Source organism: Alexandromys fortis, unplaced genomic scaffold, assembly GCF_014885135.2.
Source record: "Alexandromys fortis isolate MF-2015 unplaced genomic scaffold, M_Fortis_MF-2015_v1.1 scaffold_37, whole genome shotgun sequence".
NCBI lineage: Eukaryota > Metazoa > Chordata > Mammalia > Rodentia > Cricetidae > Alexandromys > Alexandromys fortis.
Window position 1 is genome coordinate 3,893,814 of NW_026067914.1, and position 27,182 is coordinate 3,920,995.

The 27,182-nt window shown below is 39.6% G+C and overlaps 2 protein-coding genes across 11 annotated transcripts in view; both read left to right on the top strand.

The window, feature by feature from the left end:
• The window catches only part of Nup155 (nucleoporin 155), a 48,925-nt gene extending 44,776 nt beyond the window's left edge, over nt 1–4,149 (top strand). For both annotated transcript variants that reach the window (XM_050139053.1, XM_050139054.1), the window contains 2 exons: nt 853–959; nt 1,988–4,149. In XM_050139053.1, coding sequence (XP_049995010.1) covers nt 853–959; nt 1,988–2,126 — 246 coding nt within the window. In that variant the 3' untranslated portion in view covers nt 2,127–4,149. The remainder of the gene's footprint in view (nt 1–852; nt 960–1,987) is intronic.
• A 3,792-nt stretch (nt 4,150–7,941) lies between these two features.
• Cplane1 (ciliogenesis and planar polarity effector complex subunit 1) overlaps nt 7,942–27,182 on the top strand; it is an 88,490-nt gene continuing 69,249 nt past the window's right edge. For 6 of the 9 annotated variants that reach the window (XR_007591157.1, XM_050138964.1, XM_050138966.1 and 3 more), the window contains exons 1-12: nt 7,942–8,348; nt 12,981–13,108; nt 15,747–15,882; nt 15,984–16,103; nt 16,922–17,151; nt 18,708–18,814; nt 20,797–20,953; nt 21,443–21,546; nt 22,783–22,965; nt 25,472–25,721; nt 25,856–26,008; nt 26,158–26,909. Coding sequence is in view for 8 of the 9 variants with exons in the window: in XM_050138964.1 (XP_049994921.1) it covers nt 13,028–13,108; nt 15,747–15,882; nt 15,984–16,103; nt 16,922–17,151; nt 18,708–18,814; nt 20,797–20,953; nt 21,443–21,546; nt 22,783–22,965; nt 25,472–25,721; nt 25,856–26,008; nt 26,158–26,909 (2,273 nt within the window). In the remaining variant the exon portion in view is untranslated. Of the gene's footprint in view, nt 8,349–12,980; nt 13,109–15,746; nt 15,883–15,983; nt 16,104–16,921; nt 17,152–18,707; nt 18,820–20,796; nt 20,954–21,442; nt 21,547–22,782; nt 22,966–25,471; nt 25,722–25,855; nt 26,009–26,157; nt 26,910–27,182 lie in introns of those variants that run through there. The other 3 variants (XM_050138969.1, XM_050138970.1, XM_050138971.1) reach the window with 3 other exon arrangements.

The following is a 27,182-nucleotide window of genomic DNA, read 5'->3' on the forward strand; positions in this document are numbered from 1 at the left end:
CCTTGAACTTAGGATCTTCCTCCCTGAGCTCTCTCAGTGCATAATGTGACCCAGGTGATGTACTCTCCAAGGCTCTTCTAAGAACTCAGCTGAGTCCTGTAGGCCATATTGAAAATGGTGTGTCTCCATCTTACAAGAAGACAAGGATAAACCACCAAGCAGTCTGCTCTAGTTGGGTGGATAATAGCAGATTACGGTTTTGTGACTGCTGGTTTCTTTCACTCTAGGATCAGACTGCATAAATTCAAAAGAAAATGGGTCATAGTCCATAGAAATAATAGTTTTTCTTTAATTTTATATTACATGTTCCAATGATAAATCATTCCTAAAAATATCAGAATATGGTCTTTTATTATTTTTGTTTTGTTTCTTTCTTTTGTTTTCTTGAGACAGGCATTACTGTGTAGTGCTGGCCCTCCTAGAGCTCGCCCTGTAGGTCAGGCTGGCCTCGAACTCACAGACATCTACCTGTCTGTGCCTGCAGAGGACTGGGATTAAGGACGTGTGCCACCAAGTTCAGCTTCTAATGCTTTTTAAAGAAATTTTGGCCGGGCGATGGTGGCGCACGCCTTTAATCCCAGTACTCGGGAGGCAGAAGCAGGCGGATGTCTGTGAGTTCGAGACCAGCCTGGTCTACAGAGCTAGTTCCAGGACAGGCTCCAAAGCCACAGAGAAACCCTGTCTCGAAAAAAAAAAAAAAAAAAAAAAAAAGAGAGAAAGAAATTTTGCTTGGATTCCAAAGACTTTGTTAATCAACGAAAATAATTAGGCAAAACACACACACACATATTTGATGAGTTATAAGACAAATTGTGTCTGTGTATGCATACATTTTTTTTTTTCTTTTCATAGGATCCATTCTGGAACAGAGTGAAAAGGCCACTGCACCTTTTGGATTGTATCCGTGTATTACTGACAAGATATGTTGAGAATCCTAGCCAAGTTTTAAATTGTGAGAGGTAACTATGAATTAAATATTGTCTTATGGAAAAATTGTGTCTCTAGTAAGTACCTGGGCAACGAGTTAGGAGTGGGTGTGAAGAGCTCTGAGAGCAGTGGTCCTCACTCTTCCTGCTGCTGCGACCCTTCACACAGTTCCTCACGGTGTGCTGGCCCCAACCATCAATTCTTTCCTTGGCTACTTCACAAGTGTAATTTTGCTATTGTTGTGAATTGTAATGTAAATAACTGGTATGCTACCCCCCAAAAGGTCATTGCCCACAGGTTGAGAACCTCTCTCTAGAGATGACAAAGAAGTGTTAGAGAATTTCTTACGTACATTAGCAATAACTATTTGAATGATAACCTAACCATTAGCATTCATGAAGATTAGAAAATTTTCATCCGTGGTCCTCAATTTTCTAAAGTAAAAATACTTTACAAACTACTCTATGTTCGTTCTTACGATCTAGGATCAAGAGTTTCCTATTACGTCCTTGTGGTATGATTTCAAGGAAAAGTCTTTTTAAAAGCTGAAAATTTTTAAATAATTTTAAATAATAGTAATAAAAATTAAATAAAAAGTTAATACCTCCTCAACTAATCTTCAAATAGAAAATGGTGATTATAAAGGGGAATTCCACCTGAGTTCCCCCATTTCCTACTACTTACCATATACTCTGTAATCTAATTCTTGCTTTTCAATGGGACTATAAGAAAGTTAATCAAAACTTGTCTGAAACAGCCCTTTGAAGGAAATGGATAAGTAATAATAGTTGAAGGTCTGAATCAAGGACTCATTGGTTAAGGCACTTTGTACTTTTATGGAGGTCCTGAGTATAAGTTCCAGCAACCATGTAGCAGTTCACATCCACTTATAATAATATTGCAGTGTTTCTGATGCCCTCTTCCAGCCTCCCAAGGGTACTGGACATCTACAGATGCTGGCAAAGCTCTCATACATATCAAACTAAATGGATAAAATCACTTAAAAAAAAAAAAAAAAAAAAAAGAGTAAATGTATGACCTGATGCCTTTCCCTTTACAGGAGAAGATTTACAAATCTCTGCCTGGATGCTGTTTGTGGTTACCTGGTTGAGCTCCAGTCAATGAGTTCTTCGGTAGCAGTACAAACCATCACTGGGAACTTTAAATCTCTTCAAGCAAAGTTGGAACGACTTCACTAATTACTGTAGTAGATTTTCTTTCTTCCATTTTGGTCTGTAAAATAAAAGCTCAGCTGGGTCCAGAAATCAGGTGTTGTATATCTAAGAATTTTGGTAGAAATATGTTTTTAATGAGTGATTGTTATTAGCTACTACAAATAGTACATTTGCCAGATGAATTCTTTTTCCTGACTGTTTTTTTTTTGTTTTGTTTTGTTTTGTCTTGTTTTTGTTTAGTTGGGTCCAGGTATGTAGTTTAGTGATAGATTGTTTGTGTAGTATGTAAAATGTCGTAGATTCAGTTCCCAGCACCACACACAAACACATCAATTTGCAAAAAAACTGAAATAAGATTATATATGATTCTGACACACAAAGATAATGTTATTTTAAATTTTACTACTGGCAACAATTTTGAATTTATCTTATTTGTTTCCAGTTTTATCCAGTATCAGAACTTCTAGCCTAGGCCAGGTATGGTGACACACTTTAAATCCGACACTTGGGGAGACAATGGCAGGCAGATTTCCGGAACTCACACCAAGTTCCAGGCTAGCTAGGGCTACATAGTAAAGCCTTGTCTCAAAACAAACAAACAAAAAAGCCAAACACCTTATAGACTGAATTGGTTCCCGTAGCATTGGATTCTGTAATAGTCCTTAAATATGCATTTTTTTAAAGTTAATTTTTAGAAAATTTTCTGAACCACTAATTGTATCCATTATAAATAACCCTTTAGGTTCTCTCTCCTTTCTTTTCCATTCACCATAAATATGTACATTCGATTTTTTATGTATACATTTTTATATATGTGTATATATGTGTGCTGGATATGTATGTATGTATATACAGAATTGTTTGAGCATGTTTGATAAGTTTGTAACACTGTTGTATCTAAAACCTACATGATCAGCCAGCTGTGGTGGTGCGTGCCTTTAATCACAGCACTTGAGAGGCAAAGACAGGGGGAACTTGAGTTAGAGGCTAGCCTGGTCTACATATTGAGTTACAGGTCAGCCACAGTTGTACATTGATTATTGTTTTCTGAGAACCCTCACTCTCATTGTATATGCTTCAAGCCAGCAGCAGCATTCTGGAATTTGTTACAAATTAAATTCCTAGGTCTTGTATTAGATCTACTTTGACATAAATGCCTATCGTTGTGGTTTTGGGCCTTCATGTCATATCGAAAACAGCTGTAGATCTTACTGTTTTCTGTAGCTTATATTGTTGTTGTTGTTATTATTAGTAAGTTCCCTCTCTGATTTGATTTTTCCAACCCCTTTCTTACCAATGACCACAATACAAGTTTTACCTTAGACATAGTGGATAAACCTAAATTGCTAGTAATCTAGTTTTTAACTTTAATAGTGCTGGATTGAAGGCCAGGTGGTGGTGGCATACACCTAAAATGCCAGCACTTGGGAGAGTTCAAGGCCAGCCAGGTCTACGGAGTAAGTTCCAGGTTAGCTAGGACCGTTAACACAGAGAAACCATCTCTCAAAAAAAAAAAAAAAAAAAAAAAAGAAGAAGAAAGAAAGAAAGAAAACAGAATAGTGCTGTGTTGTGTTGAATCCAGTCCATCCCAATCTTCCAAGCACTGAGAATCCAAGCACATGCCACCATATCCAGCTTCCATTTGATTTATGCAACTGTACTGTTAACTTCTGTTGGCTGTCACTATTGTAAGTCCGACAGGTTTGTAATATATCTTGAATATATTTCTATATCTACTTTTATGTTTTCCTAGATTGTAGGTTTCCTTGTCCACATTTTTTTCTTTAGAATTCAACTTTCCTTTCACTTACAGTGTTTGAATGTGTATTTCATAAAAGATCAAAGTACCACGAATTGGATATCACTACCTCATATTTTTCAGCTTTCATTCTCTTAAGTTAAACTTCTTTGGGCTATAAAATGACTGCATTGGATGTATTGATGGCTTTAGCATTTAAAATTCTGTCATGCTTATTTTAAATGAAGATCTTGTTTAAATACTTTAATGTGAATCCATTTCTGCTAGAAATACATGCCACTATCTTCAGTTACGTGTTAAGTGTAATTACATATTAACACATTAATGTGTGTGTTGCATATACTCACTCATCTGGGCAAGGTGACACTTGCATAATCACCACACTCAGGAGTCTTAGGTGGAAGGACTCAAGTTCAAGGCCTGCTTTGCCTCAATGGTGAAATCCTATCTCCAAAAATATATGGAGAGAAATGTATAGAGATGACTATACACATATATGCACAGTACCTTTTTGTAAATCTGCAGGATACAATGTCAAAAAGTATGGAATTGACAGATATCTGAACACTGTGCCCTTTATTTTTATAGTACATTTTGAGACCCTTTACAATAGCCACAAATAGCATAAAATATCTTGGAGTAACTAACCAAACAAGCGGAAGAACTGTATGACAAGAACTTTAAATATTTTAAGAAAGAGATTGAAGAAGACACCAGAAAATGGAAGATCTTCCATGCTCTTAGGTAGCTAGAAATTACATAGTGAAAATGGCGATCTTACCAAAAGCAATTTGTAGAATCAATGTAATGTCCATCAAAATCCCAGCAAATTTTTCACAGACTTCAAAAGCACCATACTGAAATTCCTATGGAAAAGCAAAAAACCCAGGATAGCCAAAACAATCCTGTACAATAAAAGAACTTCTGGAGGCATCACAATCCCTGACTTCAAACTCTACTACAGAGCTACAGTACTGAAAACAGCCTGGTATTGGCATAAAAACAGACAGGACAACCAATGGAACTAATTTGAAGACAGATATTAATCCACACACCTATGAACACCTGATTTTTGACAAAGAAGCAAAAAATATCAAATAGAAAAAGAAAGCATATTCAACAAATGGTGCTGGCCTAATAGGATGTCAACATGTAGAAGAATGAAAATAGACCCACATTTATCACCATGCACAAAACTCAAGTCCAAACGGATCAAAGACCTCAACATAAAGCCACCTACACTGAACCTTATAGAAGAGAAAGTGGAAAGTACTCTTGAACACATTGGCACAGGAGACCACTTCCTAAATATAATCTCAGCAGCATAGACATTGAGAGAAACAATAAATGGGACCTCCTGAAACTGAAAAGCTTCTGTAAAGCAAAGGATACAGTCAACAAGACAAAACGACAGCCTATAGAATGGGGAAAGATCTTCACTAACCCCACATCAGACAGAGGTCTGATCTCCAAAATATACAAAGAACTCAAGAAATTGGTCACCAGAAGAACACATAATCCAATAAAAAAAAAATGGAGTACAGACCTAAACAGAGAACTCTCAACAGAGGAATCTAAAATGACTGAAAGACACTTAAGGAAATGTTCAACATCTTTAGTCATCAAAGAAATGCAGATCAAAAACACTGATGACAACTTATGCTGGATAGGTTGTGGGGAAAAGAGAATACTTTTGCATTGCTGGTGGGAATGCAAGCTGGTACAGCCCCTTTGGGTGTCAATGTGGCTACACTACACAGTGAAAAAAAATTACTTGAAATTTGTGGGCAAATGGATGGAGCTAGAAAATATATTGAGTGAGGTAACCCAGACCCATAAGGAAAAATACCATATGTGACTTTTAGACATAAAGGAAAGGAAAACCAGCCTATAATTCACAATCCCAGAGAAGCTAGACAACAAAGAGGACCCTAAGAGAGACATACATAGATCTAATGTACATGGGAGAGGGTAGAAGGGGAGGAGACAGGAAAGGAGGGGAGTGGAGAAAAATGTATACCTCAATAAAAGCAATTTAAATAAAATGTGAGGGTTTATTCACGTGTGATCAGAAGCCTTCCATCTAAGTTGTCTTTTTAATGTTAGACCTTTTTCTCACTTTTTTTCATATTGACAAAAGATCCATTGTTTCATTTTTTATTCTTATAAGAAATGATAGGAAAAAAATAAAAAAAAAGAAATGATAGGGTTAGGTTATTAACAATCAAAGTAACAAAAATATGGAGCTAGTTTTAGCAAGAATAAATCGACCAGCAAAAGTAAAAACCAAATGTCTGACTTTCCTTGTGTTTAGATCTAGATCTTCAGTATTTTCAGGTCTCTAATTAAAGGGATTACTGGTATAATCCCCCATGGCCCACGGTCTGCAATCTGTACTTTTCATCTTTATTTTTTGTCTCTTTGCTGTTATTTTGTCCCATGCCTCCTGTAAGAGTATGGGTAGTGTGACTGTGTTAGCTCTAACTTGGAAGCACAACAGAAAAAGGTCTATGAAGTGCTTTACCCATCTCTAGTTGTGGACTCAGTCTTGGAGTTACAAGTCTCACCAGAAATGAAACCAGAATTAAGTACTTTTGCCAAAAACAAGATGCCAGGCACACAAGATCTGCCTGCATCACCACTTCACGTGTTTTGATGAAAACTGTAACCCTTAAGATCCAAGAAATGTAAGCCAGAGCACAAAGTACGTCCTTAACCTTCTCTGGACCATAACTTCAGTGTGCTGACCCTGAGGAGACAGAAGCTTTGGCCTCAATGATGCTGCTCCCTTCTTAATCACAGCTGATCCTTCAGCCCCAGCTGACCAGCATCAACTGTCCAGCAAAGCAAAAATTTCACCTAGGCAGTTCTTAATTCAAAATGTCACTTAACCACTGAGCCATCTCTCCAGCCCCCCAAAACAGTTTTCAAAAGTAATGATAGACTTGAGGATGGGAGAGATTACAGTAGTTAAGACTGCACACTGCTTTCCCCAGGGACCTGGGTTCAGTTTCCAGCACCCACATCTCAATGCTCACATATACTAATTTCAAGATTTTCCTTTTTTTGTCTTGTTTTTTCTTTTTTTAAATAAGATTTATTTATTATATATACAGTGTTATGCCCGCAATGCTTAAAAGATAATGCTACAGGTAATGATTTTTCTGGATAGGACTCCAAATGCATACAAAGCAAAAATTAAAAATTAATTTTAATTAATTAAAAATTAAATTCAAGTGGAATTACATAAAACTAAGTTTTTGCATCTCAAAGGAGACAAAAGTGAAGAGATAACTTACAGGATAGGCAAGAATATTTACCAGCTTTTTATATAACAGAGGACTAATCCAGAATCTATAAAAAGAGAAAAAGGAAAAAAAGCAAGAAAAACAAATAATTCCATTGAAATTGGGCAATTGAACTAAATAGACGCATTTCAAGAGAAGAGATAAAATCTGTACAGATGAAAAAAATGCTCCACAGTTTCCCATAAGGAAAAAAAAATATTACTTCTGTATTCTCGTTTATTGATGGCGTCAACGCCTTTCTTTTAGGTCTGTGGAGGGCTCCCCTAGGGAGGATTAGGTTTGGTTTGGTTGTGAACTTGTCATTGTATGACCGGTTCACTTCCATGGATGTATGTGCATCACGAGGTGCCTGGTGCCCACGGAAGCCAGAAGCGAGCGTCAGTTTCCCTGGAACTGGTGTCACTCAGAATTACAAGTCACCCTGTAGGTGATGGGGAACCACCAAACTAGGGTCCTCTGCAAAAGCAACAAGCGCTCTTGACAGCCCAACCCTGTAGGTGTGGCTGTGGTTGGTGCTTTTCTTACAAAGCTCCACAAGATGCCCAGGAACTCAAAGACTAGCTCGTGAGGAAGCGATGGACGGAGAAGGGTGTACTGAGCTGATGAGAGGGCGGGAACCGGGGAAAGGACCCCTGAGAGGCGGAGGGAGACGATAACGGGAGCCTGGCATCGGTAACTCCGCGAGCCGGCGCGTCCTGGGAGCCTCTAGAAGCCCGCCCACTAGGTGGCACGGCGCATGCGCGGTGGGTCGCTCCCGCCCTGGCGTCTCCAGGACGCGACTCGTCTGTGGCGGGCGCGGCCTTCTCTCCGGGGCACGGGATTCTCTCAGGCTCCGGAGACCGCAGCGGGAGGTAACGACCTGGAATCCTCTCCAAACCCTGCGTCTCCGCGAGTCCCGCCTCACTGTCGGGACCCCCGTTTTCCACGCGGCCCCCCCGCCCTCCCGCTCCGGTCTTCCCTGGCCTCTCAGACGCCGCCCTCCCTGCAGGGTCCCCCACATCTCCACGGGGGGCCTTCGGCGACTCTGGCCACGCCGTCACGAGGAAACTCCTGGGTTGACCCCAGCCGCCGACGGAGCAACGAGGAATGGACGCGGTCTCCTAGCATCCTCCGTGGCAGAGACACCAGAACTTCAATGATTTGCTTGAAATTGCCCTCTCGCTTTTGTTTGAAATAAAGGTACCTTATCCCCCGTCCCCGTAGACTTGACAGAATATGTATTTTGCGCGTATGAGCGGATTTTTTTTCTCAGTTCTTTCCTGTTGTGGGGCGCTTGGTCTCTATCCAGTAGCATCTGTGTTTTCTGAGGCTTTGCAGTATGCGTCAGAAATGATGTTTGCTGCGTCCCAGGAGGTGACTTTTAGCATGCTAAATGGTGGAAGGTTGTATATGATCCTGTAGGGCTCTAGCCCGAAATCTTGAAGTGGTTTGCTGTCTTTTTATCTTTTACGTTTTACTTGCAAAATTTTAGTCTACGTGTTTCCAAACAAACCCGTGGCATAAATACTTAAGCGTTTCTCTTTCATATCTAGAAGTAAGATATGAAACATTAAACAAAACCATAATATAATTATCCCACAAAACCAAAGCTAAACATCTTATTGTCTCTAGTATAGTCTATTAGACTAATCCCCTAATGATTGCTGAGTCCTGTTCAGTTTTCTCCAGTTGCCTTTTAATGATTTTACATAAAAGTTTCCCCAAAATGTAATTAAATATGTACTTTTGTTCAGATTATCCAGTTGTTTTGTTTTGCCGTACTTTATCCTTCTGTTTATCCGTGTGCATACACATAGTATTTAGGAACTATTAAGCACCTAAAATGGCTTTCCAAATGTTTTGCGGATGAGTTGTGTGTATTGTATGTTCTTATTCATACATATTCAGTGCAGTGCGCATCTCTAGTATTGTTCTTTCATGTAAGCTAGTAGCCATCACATTTGGGAAACAGCATCGGATAACGTTGTTTATTGCAATTTTTGTTTTCTGGCGCAGGATAAGATACAGCATTTGGTTGTCTTGTGTGGTTAAATCATCTTTAATGTAGAACACCCGACCTTTGGTTTCCTCAGAACACTGCTTAGCTAGTTTAACACAAGCTGGAATCATTTGGGAAGAACCTCCATCGAGAAAATGCTGCCCTCCCCCCCAATGGAACTGTGGCCAAGCCTGTGGGGCATTTTCTTGATTGATTGATGTGAGAAGACTCAGCTTTCTGTGGGTAGAAACACCCTTGGGCTGGTGGTCCTGGGGTGTATAAGGAAGCAGGCCCAGCAAGCCATGTGGAGCAAGTCAGTAAGTAGCACTCTTGAGTGACCTCTGCAGCAGCTCCATTCTTGTCTTGCATTTCTCCCCTGACTTGCCTGGTTGATGAACTACAAGCTGTAAGATGATGTAAACCCTTTCTTCCCCAGGTTGTTTTCATCATGGTGTTTTACTGCACAGTAGAAACCTTCACTAAGATGGAAATTGCTCCCAGATCATGGGATCCTGCTGTGACAGACCTCACCATGTGTTTTTGGAAGGATTGTGGTGACATTTGTATTTTGCCCAGAGCTCCGTAGCTGTTTTGTGGGAAGGATAGAAGGTTTGGAGAGATGCAGACGATGGAGGCCTGGCTTGTGAAGTAGAGGGAAGAAAAACTGACTGGGGTCATTCAGATGATTTTTTGGGGGTGGGTGGGTGGTGGTGTTTGTTTTTGTTTTTGAAGACACGGTATCTCTGTCTAGCTTTGGATCCTGGAACTCGCTCTATAGACCAGGCTGGCCTTGAGAACTCACAGACGTCTGCCTGCTTCTGCCTCCATAGTGCTGGGATTAAAAGCACGTGCCACCACCGCCCAGCTTTAAGTGATATTTTGAATTAAGAACCGCCTAGGTGAAATTTTTGATGCTGGTCAGCTGGGGCTGAAGGATCAGCTGTGATTAAGAAGGGAGCAGTATCATTGAGGCCAAAGCTTCTGTCTCCTCAGGGTCAGCACACTGAAGTTATGGTCCAGAGAAGGTTAAGGACGTACTTTGTGCTGACCGCCATACTTGTAGTATGTAAGTTTCTTAGTTGGCACTGATTTGAAGGCATGAAGAAGTTGTGGAGAGAAACTGAGCTTGTTGGTTAAGATATTAGTCCCACCCCCACTGTATTGCAGAAGTATATAAAAATTCAAGGTAATCTTGCTTTATAAGGAATTTGAGACTAATTTGGACAAGAGACCCTGTCCAGGTTAGCTTGGAGGACGGGGTTGGGAGTTGAGGGCTGGGGATGGAGCTCACTTGGTCAAATGCTTGCCAGACATACACCATGCTCTGGACTCCATACCACAAAAACCAGGTATGGTTGTGCAGGCAGGCCTATAATCCCAGAAGTCTGGAGTAGAGATAGAATTACAAGTTCAAAATCATCTTTAATTGCATAGGGAGTGTGAGGTTATCCTGGTCTCCATGAGACCGTTTTTTTAAACGAACAAAAAAGAAAAGAATCCAAAATAAGATTGCTAAGATGGCTCAGTGGATAAAGCACTTTCTGGGCATGTTTGAGTACCTGAGTTTGATCCCCCAGTACCCACTTAGAATGTGTCTGTGCTCCCAGAGCTGGGAGGACCTGAGTTTGAACCCCCCCTACCCACTCAGAATGTGCCTGTGCTCCCAGAGCTAGGAGGCAGGGACACCTAGATTCCAGGTGGCTCGGTGGCTAGTCACCTTAGCCAAAATGGCCAGCAACAAACTTCCAATTCACTGAGAGATGCTATCTCAAAGCCTAAGACAAAAAGCAATGGAGGAAGGCGTAAAGTGTCCTCTGGCCTCTGCATGGGCACACAAATGTGTATGCAGTCTGCAAAACGAGTTACAACAGCAGGACAAACATTAAAGCCAAAATAAGGAAATAAACACAGCAAGAGTCACAGCCATTTAATGTTTGCTTTGTGGAAGTTCCCAGTTGTTTAGGTTTTTAAAGTTTTAATATTATATAATGATGAGGCCTGCAATTACTTGTTGTGCTTAGTTGCCTGATCTGTTCACCATTTGCTGCTCACCTTCCATGACCTGGACTCCACTGAACATTACAGATAGATCTTTTGTAAAAGTCCCTCATTTTGGATTTATCTAATGCTTCTTTATGATTGTGTTTATTATTATTGTGATTGTTATTAATTTATGGATCCTCAAAACAAGTGTCACCATGAGACACCCATGAGATCTTCTCATTTTACCTGTTAGGTAGCATGTGACTTCCACCTGTCACGTTTTTGATAGTGTTCATTGTAGTTATGGGATTAAATGGATTCTGCTTGTTACTATGTAAGTCTTAGCACTTTTTACCAAACACTCTATTCATCATAAGGATTCAGTCTTCTGTTTTGATTCATAGATCTTTAATCCATTAGTATAGTTTATTTTAATGTGCATAGTGTTCTTAATTTGGTCAGTGAGGTTCCCTCTCAGAGTGATTCTGTGCCCTCTGCTTGGGTTCTAGTATACTCTGAAGTGGACTGTCCAACTGAGTGGTCATCTTCCCAAGGTTTTTCCAATAACAGGTCATCCTGCCAGGTCATGCTTTTCCTCTATGCTGATTTGGTTCTGACTCTGCACTCAGTGTGAGCATCCTCTTCTGCTTGGGCCATAATAGACTGTCCTTGGTCTCTGCCACAGGTATCCCCACAGCTAGTGTGGGGACTTGTCATGCACCTTTTGTGCTGTCTCGAGGCTATTTCTTCATTTGGGTGCTGGGCATTGAACTGGGAGCCCCTCACATGCCAAACAAGTGCTCTTGCACTGAGCTCTGTCCAGCTCTCTCTTTACTTTTCATTTGAGTCATGGTCTCCATTGCTCAAGCTGACCTTGAATTCACTCTGTGACACTGGGAAACCTTGACCTTAGCAGTCTTCCTGCCTTGACCTTTAGCGTACCTGGAACTTCATGGGTACGCCAGTAGGCCCAGCTAGGCTTCTGTTTTAGATGAGCTAGGCAGTTTGCTTACCTGGTGATAGGAGTTTCATAAATAATTACTCCAGAGATTATTTTCTCACCTTTTGTGTCTTAGCCTTGAAAATCCATAGCATCACTTCCCTTGTACTTTTTGGCCAGAGTGATCCCACAATCTATCTTAGCGTCATGGGAAGAGGTCCAACAGTAGCAAAGTCAGAAGAAGAGCACAAGACTGGAGATTTGCCCTTCTTTACTAAAAGGTCGTCAGCTACACTGAGAAACGCAGTCATAGATGTGATCCTCAGTACCCTTCCTGCTTTATGATCATGGTCATTGTCTGAGAAGTCGTGTGTAAGAGAGCACGTGCGTTTTGCCTCAGTTCAGGATGTGGATGCAATATGGAATGCAGTTTCTTACCTGTAAGAGAGGATGATAAGCCATTGGAAAATAATTAAAAGTTCTTGAAATTCTAAATTAAGATGTTCAGTGTTACCATTTGAATTTCAGATGTCTCCTACAGACTCATTTTCTTGACTCCTTTGTCCCCAGCTTGTGATGCTATTTGGGAGGTTCTGGAAACTTCAGGAGTTTGGTCTAGTTAGAGGACATAGGTCACTGGGGCTGCCCCTTTGGAAGGTTATTCATGTTCCATTGTCCCTACTCTGTTTTCTCTCACCTGTGAGGTGAAGCCTCTCCTCTTCCCTGTGCGCCTATGGCCATGGTATCGTGTCCAAATGGATGTGGCTAGCCAGCTGTGGGTGGGGTCTTCTGAAATCTCCTCCCTCCCTTAGGTGCCTTCCCTCCGGTATTTTGCCACAGTGTTGAGAAAAGTAACTAACTCTCTCTGTAAATATTATGGGCTCTTAATTATTACTGTTATTATTCACAGGATCTCATGACTGGCCTTGCTGACTGGTCATTGGTATCTCAAGAAGCATGGAGATTAGATTAGAAGTTTTGACATCAACAAGTATCAAGCAGAAAAAACCCTGGCCCAGAGTTTCCTGGTTGGGTCAAGTGAGTTTTTCTTTATTCATATATTAATGGTTTTACAGATGCTAAATGTGTTTTTCCTGTAAGATTTAGGAATATTCTGTGACATTAAACTCCCACAAACAACAACACACACACACACACACACACACAAACCTCAAAAGAACACATCATATTCAGAAGATCACCTGTCCCCTAGAGAGGGTTGGTTGTGTGTGTGCTAAGTTATAATATACAAGTTAGCATTTATAGAGCATTGAGTCATCTGTCTAGGTAAAAGGTTTTGTTTTCAGCTTTTTCCCTTTATAACATGTTTAAAGGGAGAGTTTAATGTCCTACATGAGCCTACCAAAACAGCAGAGTATTTCCTAATAGTGTATCTTTAAAGTAGCCTCAGGGCAAAAAACAAGTAGCCTCAGGGCTAGAACAGGATAGGGGCCTTAAGGCATTAATGATCCAGAATGTCATTCATGAGCCGGGCAGTGGTGGCGCACGCCTTTAATCCCAGCACTCGGGAGGCAGAGGCAGGCGGATCTCTGTGAGTTCGAGACCAGCCTGGTCTACAGAGCTAGTTCCAGGACAGGCTCCAAAGCCACAGAGAAACCCTGTCTCGAAAAAACAAAAAAACAAAAACAGAATGTCATTCATGATATGTGGTATAGCCTTCACACCTTAGAGTGGGCAAGCCTACAGAAACCCTTTTAATTTACAGTGATTGGTGACTCAAATTTCAGTGAGAAGTTCTACCCTTATCTTACATGTAACAGGAATTCGCTACTGTTTTTCTTTCAAATTTTTTTTATCCTCTGTGTATGAGTGGTTTCCTTTCGTGTATGTAAGTACACTACATGCATGCATGCATGGTCAATTCACACAGGCCAGAAGAGGATGTCAGAGCTCCTGGCACATGGGTGCTGGGAATCAGACCCAGGTTAACCACTGAGCCATCCTCCAGCCCAGGAGTTTTCAAATTTTACACACATCCAAATCATTTGGACAGGTGAAATTTACTCAGCCGTAAAAAAAATTTTGAAATATAGTTTGTGGAACTAGAGATAATCTTGTTAAACAAAAAAGCCTGATACAGAAGGGAGAATGCTGCATGCTTTTGCTCAAAATTAAAGAAATATGCATTTAAAAGTAAGTACATATAGGATTCGAAAGGAGACGTGGAGCACGTGAGGGGAGAAAGGGTCCAGTGGGAGGTGGACAGGACAGAAGAGGACAATTGGCAGAGAAAGAAAGATAAATATGGTGGGTTTTTTTTCTCATGTTCCATCTTGACATTGTATGTGTGTGTATACATGAATAAAGCAGAAGGGGCGTTCTTGGAGGTAGGAAAGGGACAATATGAGCAAGATATGTGATTAATATGTTTGAAAATATTATAATGAGGGCTGGAGAGATGGCTCAGAGGTTAAGAGCATTGCCTGCTCTTCCAAAGGTCCTGAGTTCAATTCCCAGCAACCACAAGGTGGCTCACAACCATCTGTAATGGGGTCTGGTGCCCTCTTCTGGTGTGCAGACATGCACACAGACAGAATATTGTATGCATAAAAATAAATAAATAAATATTTTAAAAAAAGAAAATATTATAATGAAACCCTTGCATTGTACACTAGCTAAAATAATAATAAAAAACAGATTAATGATTTCCATACTGACTTCCATAGTAAGTCTAGGCTGGGTAATTTATGATTTCTGTTTGTTTTTTTAAGGTTTAGAATGTTTCAAAACATTGCTTATATTTTTTATGTATGAGTGTTTTGATCAGATTCCATGAAAATCCCATGAGACTACATTTATAGATAGTTGTGAATCATCATGTGAGTGTTAAAAATTGACTCAGGACCTCAGGAAGAGCAGTCAGTGCTTTTAAGTACTGAGCCATCTCTCCAGCCCTGGTAATTTGTGTGTTTAGCAGCTTCTGAGGGGTGGCTGCTTCTGGCTCCACAAACTTCATCCAAAATACCTTACTTTTTGTAGGAAAAAAAAAATCTATCTGAGTCAAGAGCTTATGGATTTCCAAAACCATATTCATTTTAATCTAAGACAGTATGTATAAAAACTTGTCCAGCTGGGCATTGGTGGTGCAGGCCTTTAATCCCAGGACTTGGGAGTCAGAGGCAGGCGGATCTCTGAGTTCGAGGCCAGCCTTGTCTACAGAGGGAGTTCCAGTACAGCCGGGGCTACACAGAGAAGCCCTGTCTTGAAAAAACAACACCAAAGAAAAAGCTTGTCCATACAGATGCTCACACGAGTAGGACTTTAAGTAATTCTAGCTTGCCAAAGTGGCCAATGGCCCTAGAATATTAGCCTTTAAAGTGCTTTAAATACAGCTGTTTGATCACCTTACCCTGTAACTTTAACTTTATTATTATTTCCTGTTTTCATAGTGCTAGATATGGAATATATAGGTACAGAATCAGGACCTCACTGCTAGACAGGCACTCTATCCCTGAGTAACACCCTACCCCAAGTATTATTTAAAACAGAATAAAAAATGTTTAGGCTATGGGTTTAATGTTTACTTTAGACTTGTGGTATAAGTTATTCTTGTTCTTAAATGTTATTTTGGTTTCCTTTCTATGGTAAATTATGTAGAGAAGATTGAATTAACTGTTGGAGCCACATAAGTCCTTCACGTGTTTTTCTCTCTCAGGAGAATGAAGCTGTTTTTCTGTTGGATGAGAAATTCATAAATGAGATTAATTTGCTGTCAGGAAGAACAAAGAAGAAGATTCCGAGTCTGCAGCCTTTGTTGAAGGATGTTTTTTTTCTGGCAACATCCAGGAATGGTTAAGTATTGCTGATATGTTCAAAAGGCTAGCTTACTACAATTTTTCAAGAAAAAAAGTCAGCGATAGTGTGTTAAAAGTTGCATTTCGCTTTTGAACAGATATGTGGCTGTCAGGGGTCCTCACTACAGGAGAGCTTTTCCTGTGGAACAAAGATCAAGATTGTTTGAAATTGATACAGGTGACGGAAAAGCCTAAAGAAGTTGTTAAAGCTACAGTAGGTAGGCACTTTTTAAATTTTCTTTGAGACAAGACTGAAGTTTTTTTCATATTACTATTTGATAATGTATCTCTTTGTGTGCATATGCAAATTGTTTCTGTCTATATAATATTCTGAAATTTGATTGGTACTTTTTTGCACCTTATTTAACTTGAAGAAGCAAACCTGGCCTGCATGTCATTGCTCTGATGACAGGTTTCTAGTGTTACATAGCAGTGCAGGTTTTGTGGTGCACGTCTGTAATCCAAACAGTTCAGGAGACCGGGGCAGAAGGACCAGAAGCTTGAGTATTGCTTGGACTGCAGATTGAGCTGAAGGTTGGCTTGAGTGGCCCAGTGTAACCCTGTCTCAAAATAAAAAGTAAAAAGGATGCTAGGAGTGGGTCTCAGTGTTAGAGCCCTTGCCTAGGCTGCACAATGCCGTCGGTTCAATCCCTCCTACATTATTAGTGCTGGGCACTCGGGAAGCGGAGTCAGGCAGATCTCTGTGAGTTAGAGGCCAAGAGTGGTTCCAGGACAAGCAGAGCTGCTGAGAAAATTCCTCAAAAAACAAACAAGCAAAGTAGTAAATGTTATTGTTGTTTGTACTTTTATTATTAATGCTTTAGTTTTAGCATTCTAAGTGATAACACAGCTTGAGTTTCTTACTGCAAGGGTAGCTAACTTGCCTGGCAAACATTTGGATGCTGAGGTAGGAGGATCGCAGAGAGACCTTATTTCATACAAGCCAAAAAGGAAAAGAAAATTATGTACTTTCATGAAAAATTCAGATTTTGAAAGTTTAACTTTTTTGTTTTTTTTTTTTCTTTCTGTTAATTAGCAAGCTCTTCAAGACTATACTTATATGTAGCTGAAAATGGAAAAAGAGTTCTGCTTATTACATCTTCTGGCTGCATACTTCTGTGGGAATATTTGGAATTGAATATTTTATCTTCTAAAAGCCTCCCATTGGTTGGTCAGTGGTCCCAAATCATACCCGAAGAGGCAGTTTTATTGCCTTCCACTCAAGATAAAGAAGCTGTAGTGGATGCTGTTTTTGTCAGAAATGAGGTAAAATCCACACGAGAAACTATGAAGTAGAGTTCTTAGGCTTTAAGAACGGCCCAATCTGAGAAACGTTAGTCAGGGGAATAGCACACCTGTTTGTCACTAGTCAGAGTAGTTGTAAAACTGCTGTTTGGAAGAGGTGATTTTAAGAATAGTTTCAAATTAAAACTTTTTTCCCTTAGTATAATATGACTCGTAGTGAGCCTGGTAGTGAGCATGATGGTGCATACCTGCAACCCAAGTGAGGCAGATGTGCAAGAGCTAACCAAAGTTCAAGACCAGCCTGGTTACATATTGAGCTCCAGGCTGTCTTGGCTATATAGCAAGGCTTTGTCTTGAACAACCAAGTTAAAATCAAATGTTTTATAAGTTAACAAACTAGAACTAGTGGTGTTCCATAAGTTATTAAATTCTCAGGATATAACAGATGCATTGTTTAAGTAAAAATTTTAAATAACTTTATGTAGTCTCTGTGTATGAACTTTCATCTGTTACATAGTCCACTTTTCTTAGAAATTGTATTTTGAAGTTAGGCGTGGTGGTACATACCAATCTCAGCACTATGGAAATAGAGACAAGATGGTCAGTTCAGACCAGCCTGGCTGCTCTTTAAAAAAAAAAAAAAATCTCCGGGTCCTTTAGTTCCAGCATTGGGGAGGCAGAGTCGGGTCTCTGTGAGTTTGAGGCCAGCCTAGTCTACAGAGAGAGTTCCAGAACAGCTAGGACTGTTACACAGAGAAATCCTGTCATGAACCCCACTCCCCCCACAAAAAAAAACTGCATTTTGAAATTTTATTGATTCTTCCCAGTATGGTGATATTCTAATATAGATAATATAAAACTATAAAAGAAGAGAATTTTACAGGAAGTTTCCCAGCAACAATAAATAGTATATTTTTATACTAATATTTGAACATATTAATGAAGTGGCATATAGTAGTTTTATACATTTGTATATTATAGTCAAGTCAGGGTAACAAGCATTTTCATGTCCTGAGCATTAAATACATGTTGGGAATTTTATTCTCTTTGAGTTATTTTGATAATATTTTTGTTACCTTATTTTTTTTCAAAGATTTTTTTTATTTTATGTCTGCATGTATGACTTTTAGCCAGAAGAGGGCGTAAGATCCAAGTATAGAGAGTGTGAGCCACCATGTGAGTGGTGGGAATTGACTCAGGGCCTCTGGAGGAGCAGCCAGTGCTCTTAACTGCTGGGGCATCTCTCCAGCCCCTTTTATGTTTTATCTTATATTTTATATCATCAATTGTAATCTAACATGGTCTGCAGTTACCCTGTGGTGCTATACGAATACCAATACGTGTCCCTTGTTCTACTTGATTGTAAAGAGGATGCCGAAGGTCCCGAAAGAACTCCTCTGTGTCCTTAGGCTGATTTTCCATTTGGGCCTTGTATCTGGCAAATAAAAAATTACATAGCCTTTAGCTTACTATGAAGAATGAAAATAGGAGCAGGGTCCCAATAGACTGTATTTATATGAGACATATCAGTTTATTTTCAGATTAATTGTATACTAAACTATTAAATTTATCTGCAGTTACTTGGCGACTGCTGCCTGTGTTCTTTTACTTTCTATTCTGGAGAATGCTTGAAGTTAGCATTTCTGGTCATTCAGTGGTCAGAGAATGTACTGACGTCTGTAAGGTGAGGTAAATATTTCCCTTTCTCTTCTTTCCAACTTTTAAACAAGCATTGTCATTTGTCATTGACAGTTTGTATTTAAGATTTTCAGGTCTTAATTTCAGTTTTTAAAACTTTGTAGACCTTCCCTTCTACCTTTCACTTTTAAACATTAAATCTAGAAAGGTTCTCTTGTTTTTATTTTCCTAGAAGGGAAAACATGTATGAGATAGCATAGCTTGTGGAGTATTTTTCTTTTTACCTTGGTCCTGCCTCAGGTGATGTGACGGACTTTGTTGACTCTCATGGGAGGCCTCACCCTCTCTGAGGAGTGGATGGGGAGTGGGGTGGGAGGAAAGAAGGGGGAGGCGGGAGGGAAAGGGAAATGAGATTGGTATGTAAAATAAAGAAAATTAAAAAAAATAAAAATAATAATAAAAATTACTTTTAGATGAATTGAACTTTAAAGAGGGCAAGAATATTTGGATTTACTACTGTTGTGCCTTCAAATGCTCAACTGTTTTGTTTTGTGTATTTGAACAAGGTCTCACTATGTAGCCCTGACTATCCTAGAACTCTGTGTGATCTTGCTGGTCTTGTACCCAAGAGATATTCTTGTCTCTGTATCCCAAATGCTGGAGCCACCAGAACTATCCTCAAGTAGTTTTTGTTTGTCCATTTGTTTTTTAATAGTAAAATAGTTTGCAATCAGCCTCATAAAATAGAGCAAAATATATTAAAAGCTTATAAAACTTAAGTATAGTTTAGGAAAATAATGTGTTGTGAATAATCCTCTTGTACACTGTAGAGATTTGTCTCTTGAATTGGTTTAATCAAGTGTTGATTGGCCAGTAACCAGGCAAGAAGTATTGGTGGAGTGACCAAACTAAGGATGATGGAAAGGAGAAGGGCAGAGAAAATAGACCCAGTCAGCTGCTAAGCAAGTAGGACATGTGGGAAATGAGGTAACAAGCCTTGAACCACGTGTCAAAGCATAAATAGAAATATGGGTTAGTTTAAATGTAAGAGTTAGCTAGAAATAAGCCTGAGCTATCGTCCAAGCATTTACAATTAGTATAAGCCTCCAAGTGTTTATTTGGGACTAGGTGGTCAGGACAAAAGCCTCCATTTACATATGGTGCCCAACATGGGTACCAGGTAAAGAGGGGTTCAAGTCAGGTTTGTTTGTTTGTTTATATTTTATGTGGTACATTGGCGTTTTGTCTGTATATGTGAGGATGCGATCCCCTGGAACTAGAATTACAGGCAGTTGTGAGCTGCCATGTGGATGTTGGGGATTGAACCTGGGTCCTCTGGAAGAGCAGCCGGTGCTCTTAACTGTTGAGCTGGCTCTCCAGCCCCCTCAAGTCAGGTTTATTAACAGGTGCAAACAATACAGTGCACTCATGATACAGAATGAAGCTGCAACGTCACTGCTAATTCCGCTGCTGCTCCTCTCATTCCAAAGATGGGCCATGTGAAAGGTTCGAGGAAGGTCACCAAGCTGTGACTTCAGCAAGCCCTCCACTGTCCAAGAGAGTGTGCTAAGGAAGAGGCTCACTTGAGTTCAGGAGTTCAAGGCCAGTGTAAGTCATATGTTGAGACCTCATCTAAAAAAACATATACATACATCAAAAATAAGTAAATAAAATCATTAAACCTTGCTGGGCATTTGTGGTATATTCCATTGATTCCAGCACTTGGGAGGCAGAGGCAGGCGGATCTCTGAGTTTGAGGCCAGCCTGGTCTACAGAGTTAGTTCCAGGACAGCCAGGTCTGTTACACAGAAAAACCCTGTTGAGCGGGGCGATGGTGGCGCACGCCTTTAATCCCAGCACTCGGGAGGCAGAGGCAGGCGGATCTCTGTGAGTTCGATACCAGCCTGGTCTACAGAGCAAGTTCCAGGTCAGGCTCCAAAGCCACAGAGAAACCCTGTCTCGAAAAGCAAAAACAAAAAAACAAAAACCCTGTTGAACCTTCCTTTCATAATTCCATGACTTTCTTAGGTCATTGCCTTTCCGTGTTCACTGGGCACAGCAGGAATGTGTCCTGTGCAGTCTGACTCCCAAGTGTGAGGCAGTGAAGTCAAGAGGAGCTCTGATCTCGGCCTTCTCAAGAGATGGTCTTACCTTGGCAGTGACTCTTAATCAGAAAGACCCAAAGGTCAGTTAACAAGCGCCTGTCCTTACTACTACTGTATGTTCCTTAAAGTGACCTTTTTAGCCCATCGTGGTTTGGTAAAGTTATAAAAATCAACTGTCATAATTTTCAAAAGCTGTTTTGAAGAGCTGTAAAATTAAAAAGCTTATCTTGGTGGCAAATGCCTGTAATCCCAGCACTCTGCACACTGGGGCAGGAGGATTTGAGGTCAAGGCCAGCCTGGGCTACATAGGAAAACCCCGTCTCAAACACAATAAAACAAAGTAACAAGTGAAAGGGTGAAGGAGGAGGGCATGCGTGCTAACCCAGCTGTTGGCAGGGCTGGGGCCGGAGGATTTCAAGTGTAAGGCTACTCTGAACAACTTTAGAGTCAAGAACTGTCAGTACTTGGCTAAGACTACTTACTTGGTATAATAACAGCTCTCTCTGCCTCCAGTAGTAATACACACAGAAGATATCGTCATTGCTTATGTCATGTTTTCCCCCTTCTAGGCAACTCGGGTATTGTTTATAAACACACTGAATTTTGTTACTCTCTGTGGTGACCTTAAAGGATGCAGTAATAAGAATCCTGTGGTCCCTGCTACACTTATCAGGTAAGAATACATGTGCTTATTTCTAAGGAGGGCTTTTGAAGTTTGAAGCTCTAGTAAGTCCACAAATAACATTTAGATTAAAGAATGTGACTTACCTTTATACTTGGTAATTGTAAAAGTTGCTTTATATAAAGAAACTCTCAGATACTTTTAAAGAAAGGGTAGTGTAGAAAATACACTTGTATTTTCTTTTTCATTGTTTTTCCCATCTTCTCAGGAATGGGGCTGTGAGTAGGTCGAGCAATCTGAGGCTTTGTTAGGGAGGGTAAGATAAAAATTCAAGAGCAGAGACCACCATTCATTCAGGTAGGCTAGAGTGTTCATGGATTTTTAAACACTTACATTCATTCATGGTGATTTTGGGATAACACATGAGCTATAAGGCATATACAAGTTAGGTGTGCTGACATACACCTTTAATTCCAGCACTCCAGAAGCAGAGGCAGGGGAATCTCTGAGACTTTGAGGCCAACCTGTGTACATAGCAAGTTCTAGAACAGCCAAGAGAGATCCTGTCTTCAAAAAATAAAAGGAAAAGACCTGTACAAGATTGGAGTACAAAGATTTCTTTCTTGAGCACCTAGCCTCTTGTTTCTGAACACTTTCTATGCCTTTCTCTGAATTTCCAGAGAGGTCAGATCATCTAGCTGCTTTTCTTTGTTGCCCCCCCCTTCCTTTCCAAGAGCAGCGTTGGTCTCAGCTCAGTGGTCCCTTTGACTATGGTCTTGTCAGATGGGAGGGGAGCTGCCCCTTGTTCTGGTGATACATTGATGCTGCCAAGGAGTAGTAGTAGTAAGGAGTAAGGAACAGCTTTGGGAAGAGGAGGTGTGCTGTGTGGGGACAGAATCTGTCATCAGTTGTGGTTATAGAGATTACGGTTCATTCTGATTAAAAGACAATGAAGCCAGGTGTGGTGGTGCACACTTTTAATCCCAACACTCAGAAGACAGAGTCAGGCAGATCTCTGAGTTTGAGGCCAGCCTGTATAGCAAGTTCCAGGACAACCAAGGCTGTTATACAGAGAAACCCTGTCTCAGACCCCTCCCCGCCAAAAATGACTTGACTAATTGGCTCAACTTGGGTAATATTTTCATTTCTGAATTACTTATGATTTCTAATGGAATATTGTTAGAGTCGATATATGTAAGCCTTTTTTCCCTACAAAGTAAAATTAACAAAATTTATGTGACAGTAGCCTACTATCCAGTCCTTTCTAAAACTTATTTATCTTTCTAGGTCATACTGGGTAGGTGACATCAGCTGGACACATGACAGTCTTTTTCTGGCTTGTGTGTTAAAACGTGGATCCCTGATTTTATTGACCTGCCTAGGTGAATTGCTGACATTAGTTACACTTGGTTGCTCTATAGAATTTGGGCCAGCTGAATTTATTCCTCTTCATCCACTGATAACATATAGGTGAGATATTTGAATTGTTTTGTTTTTCAGAACTTATTTTCTTTGGTAGTTAATTTTATTATGCATTTTTACAAAAACAATTTCATCCCCAAATTTGTGTTTTTCTTCTGTGAGTCTATCATGTCAATATCTGTTTCTTATCTGTTCCTAATTATTTATAGTTTTCTTCCTATTTCTTTTTGTGGCTTAATCCTGGTGAAAATTTGCCATTGTGACTATGTAAGTATAAAGTTATTTAAATATTTAATAGTACTGAGAGCATATCTTTACTATAAAAGATAATAAAACATGATACTATTTTAAAAGTGGAGCACTGAAATAATTTAGTAGCTCACAATTAACATATTGAAGGACAGAAACAGTAATAGACTGCAGGGTTTGGCCATATTTGGATTTTAGTTGTGAAAGAAGGTAGCGGTTTGACTCCATAGTCAGATAAATCAAGTTCCAATTCTTAGTTTTTTCTATTTCCCGGTTGTGTACGAGAATAAATTGTTCCTTAAGCCTCAATTTCTTTTCTTGGGAAACGAGTGACAGTAATTGTCTTACAGTGTTGAGGGAATGAAATGAGAGTCTGCGTTAGTATATGGGGTTCTCATGTCAGATAAGTGCTGGGTAACCGTTTGCTGTGCATAGCTAGATGTGTTTAGAGAGCGATTTTAAAAATTAATTTGTCTTAAAAATTGTGTGGAGGTCGCTGCAATGTCAGTGGCGACCTCAGATGCCCGGGAGCTGGAGGTTGTGACTGACGTGGTTGCTGGGAATAAGACCCCCGTCTTCTCACAGAGCGGAGAAGTTCTTAACTGCTGAGTCATCTCTCCAGCACTAAGAGCTATTTTTTCATAGAAAAATTGGAAATGACTTTTGAAATTTCGTAGGAAGGAAACTGACATGGGCACATCCTTGATTATGTTTAGCAAAAAAAAAAAAAAAAGCTTAATGTTTAGTGACAGATTAGTGCCAGGAGAAAACTGTCAATTCTTGTGAATCTTTTGGGTTTTTTTTAACCTTAATTCTTTATTTTACTTTATTTTTTATGTGTATGGGTTTTTTGCCTGCATGTTGTCTGAACTCTGTTTTCAGTGCCCAAGAGGCCAGTTGAGGGTTAGATCCTCTGGGACTGGAGTTACACAGAGAGTCGTGAACCTCCATGTGGAGGCTGAGGCTGGAACTTGGGCTCTTAATTTGTATTGACTGGAATTTCCTCACAATCGCCTTTAAAGTTACCTTTTTAAGGCTTTTCAAATTGATGGCTTTTTTCTAATAGATATTCATTATTTGAAAAAAATAAAATTTGAAAATCACAACATATTATTAAATAGTAAAAATTGGTTCTTACAATGCTAGTCCTCAGAGCTAACAATGGACACCTTAGGGTATCATCTTCTAAACATTAAAGGTACTCATATTGCATTTATAATAATAGAAGTATGTTAGTTTCGACATATGATAAATTGCATAAAATGTGTTTGTTTTTTAACTATTTTTTAATTTTAATTTAATTTTATGTGTATTTTTTGGTTTTTTGATTTTTCAAGACATGGTTTCCCTATGTAACAGCCCTAGCTGTCCTGGAATTCGTTCTGTAGACTAGGCTTGCCTCTGATTCACGGATGCTGGGATTAAAGGCGCCACCACCACCCCACCCAGCATCCTCACTTGTTTGTGCAGTGCTAGAGATCAGACTCAGAGCCGTGCACACAGTAGGCAACTGCTGCATCAGCAGGCCTCCCAATCTGTGTTAATAGTTCTCTAGTCTGAAAAGTTACCATATATTAATAAGTCTCCTTTTATATTTATAAAACATTAAAAGCAATAAGCAGCTGTATTGTGTAATCAGGGTCCATCTCTCTCTCTCTCTCTCTCTCTCTCTCTCTCTCTCTCTCTCTCACACACACACACACACACACACACACACACACACACACGACTCATTTAATTTTAAACTCATAGAATGTTACTCACCAGTATATTCTAATTCTTTTTTTTCTTTTTTTTTTTTTTTTTTGGTTTTTCGAGACAGGGTTTCTCTCTGGTTTTGGAGCCTGTCCTGGAACTAGCTCTTGTAGACCAGGCAGGTCTCGAACTCACAGAGATCCGCCTGCCTCTCTAATTCTTTTTTTGTTCTTAATAACAATTGTACTAATTATCATTCTTGTAATTCTGTTCTTATATTTACATATTTTAGAAGGAAAGCCAGCTACTTAACTCTTTAATAATAAAAGTGAAATGTCATAATTCTTAACCAAGTTGAATACAGTTTAAAAAAACCAAAGCATAATAAATGCCACAAAATTCTGAAAAAAATTGGAAACATGTAAAGACATATATTTGGTCACTGTTATTTTTCCTGGAAGACAATTATACAGATTTTATACTTCTGTGTCTGTTCATCTGCTTGCATTCTCATCATTCATGATGTTTATTTGCCATTTTTGAATAATATGATTACTTCCTTTAAGATCCTTCTCTTGCTGATTCTTGACTTTTCATATGTGTTTGCTAGACCACAACAGTTTACATTTCAAGATTCAAATAATCCTGTAGATTCATCAGCTTCTGACAGTGACCCCCTGAGACAGAGGTTTTCTGTAAAAGCACATTCACGACTACCCTACCTTATTATTTCTGATGGATACATGGTCACGACCCTTCGGTTTCTTGATAACCAGTCTCCAACAGCGCTCATGAGGTCGTTGCTAATTGATTCAACCCAGAGGCTTGAGAAAGCATGCCAAAGTATGATGCTATCTAAGGTACAGTGCCTTCTGGTATCTGTGGTAAAAGTGCCTTCTTGTTTCTTTCAAAGTTAAAACACTAGAAGTTTAAATTGCTTTAGAATTACAGATAAAGTTTTGCGTTTAGAAATCATTTGTCTTTTTTTCCATAGCCAAAGGACAAAGGGCTGAACTTGCGATCACTGGATTCCTTAAGGTCTAGCCTGTTGAAGCATCAAGGAAAGGAGGGCTTAGTTCATGGCACCGTCCCTAGGTTTCTGCAAGCAGAAGAAACAGTGAAGTTAAGTGAAACTACTGATGTTCAGGTACTTATTAGTATCTACTGACTTTATTCTAAGAAATTTATTGGTTTTGTTGTTGTTGTTGTTAAAGGAAATAGAAATTTGAGAACAACACAGCGATCCTATGCATTAGGCTTGAATGGGATTTAATATAATTTTCCCCTTGTGTTTAGGATTCTGAAGGAGAAGAAGCTAATGAAGTTGAACAATTTCCAAACAACTCATTGCCTTTTTGTAACCAAAGAAAAGATCTACGGTTTAGCATTATCAAGGAAGGAAGATTGGAATTTGCATCTATGTTTGATACAGTTCATGCAAAGGATGATTCCAAGGAGACAGACAGAGCCATCGCAGAACTGCATTGTATACAGAAAAAACTACTTGCAGCGTGGACTATAGGCATTTCAAAAAATGTAGCAGAGAAACACTTAATGTTAAGTTACACAGTACTCTGCCTCACTCATTTCTTCTATGTTCTCCAGTTTATAAAGTGCCCTTTGCCTAAGTTTGACCTGTTTGTAAATAAGAATGTGAAGCATAATGCATGGGTACTTTGTATCTTTCAACTTTTCCATCAGTGTTTATCAGTCCACTATTGGGATATGAGATACAGACAAGATATTGGCCATTTGATAAAGCTGACCTCAAATACTGTAAAGCTTTTACTGACTCATCAAGAAAAAAACGGGCTCTTCTCAGAGAAGCTTTTAGCCTGCCTTTCTTTACTCCGAATGGTAGCTGCCCATGTAAATGGTGTCTGCAGTCTTCAGCCCGAGGCCCTTTCAGCATCAGCTGGTGAAAGAACAGCTGAGCTGGACTCATTAGTAGTCCCTATTTGTCAAGCTTCTAAGGAAAGTTGGTCCTGGGACTCATCTTTAAATATTCATCCTCAAGTCACAAATCTTGCTCAAAAGCCAGGTCACAGGTATGAATACTAATTTTATTACTGAAACACTATGGATTTCTTATGATGTAGTAAGAAGTGTGTAATTGGTAGTTTTTAGTATGTTTATAAGATTTTAAACTGTTAGTACTAATCCCAGAGTAGTTTTTCACTCCAGAAGTTACAGGCAGAGCTGCCAGGTGTGGGTACTGAGATGTAAACTCAAGTTTTCTGGAAGACCAGCAGATCCTCTTAATCCCTGAGGTGTCTCTCCCGTCTCTCTATATAAATTGTATTTGTCAGCCAAAGATTGTT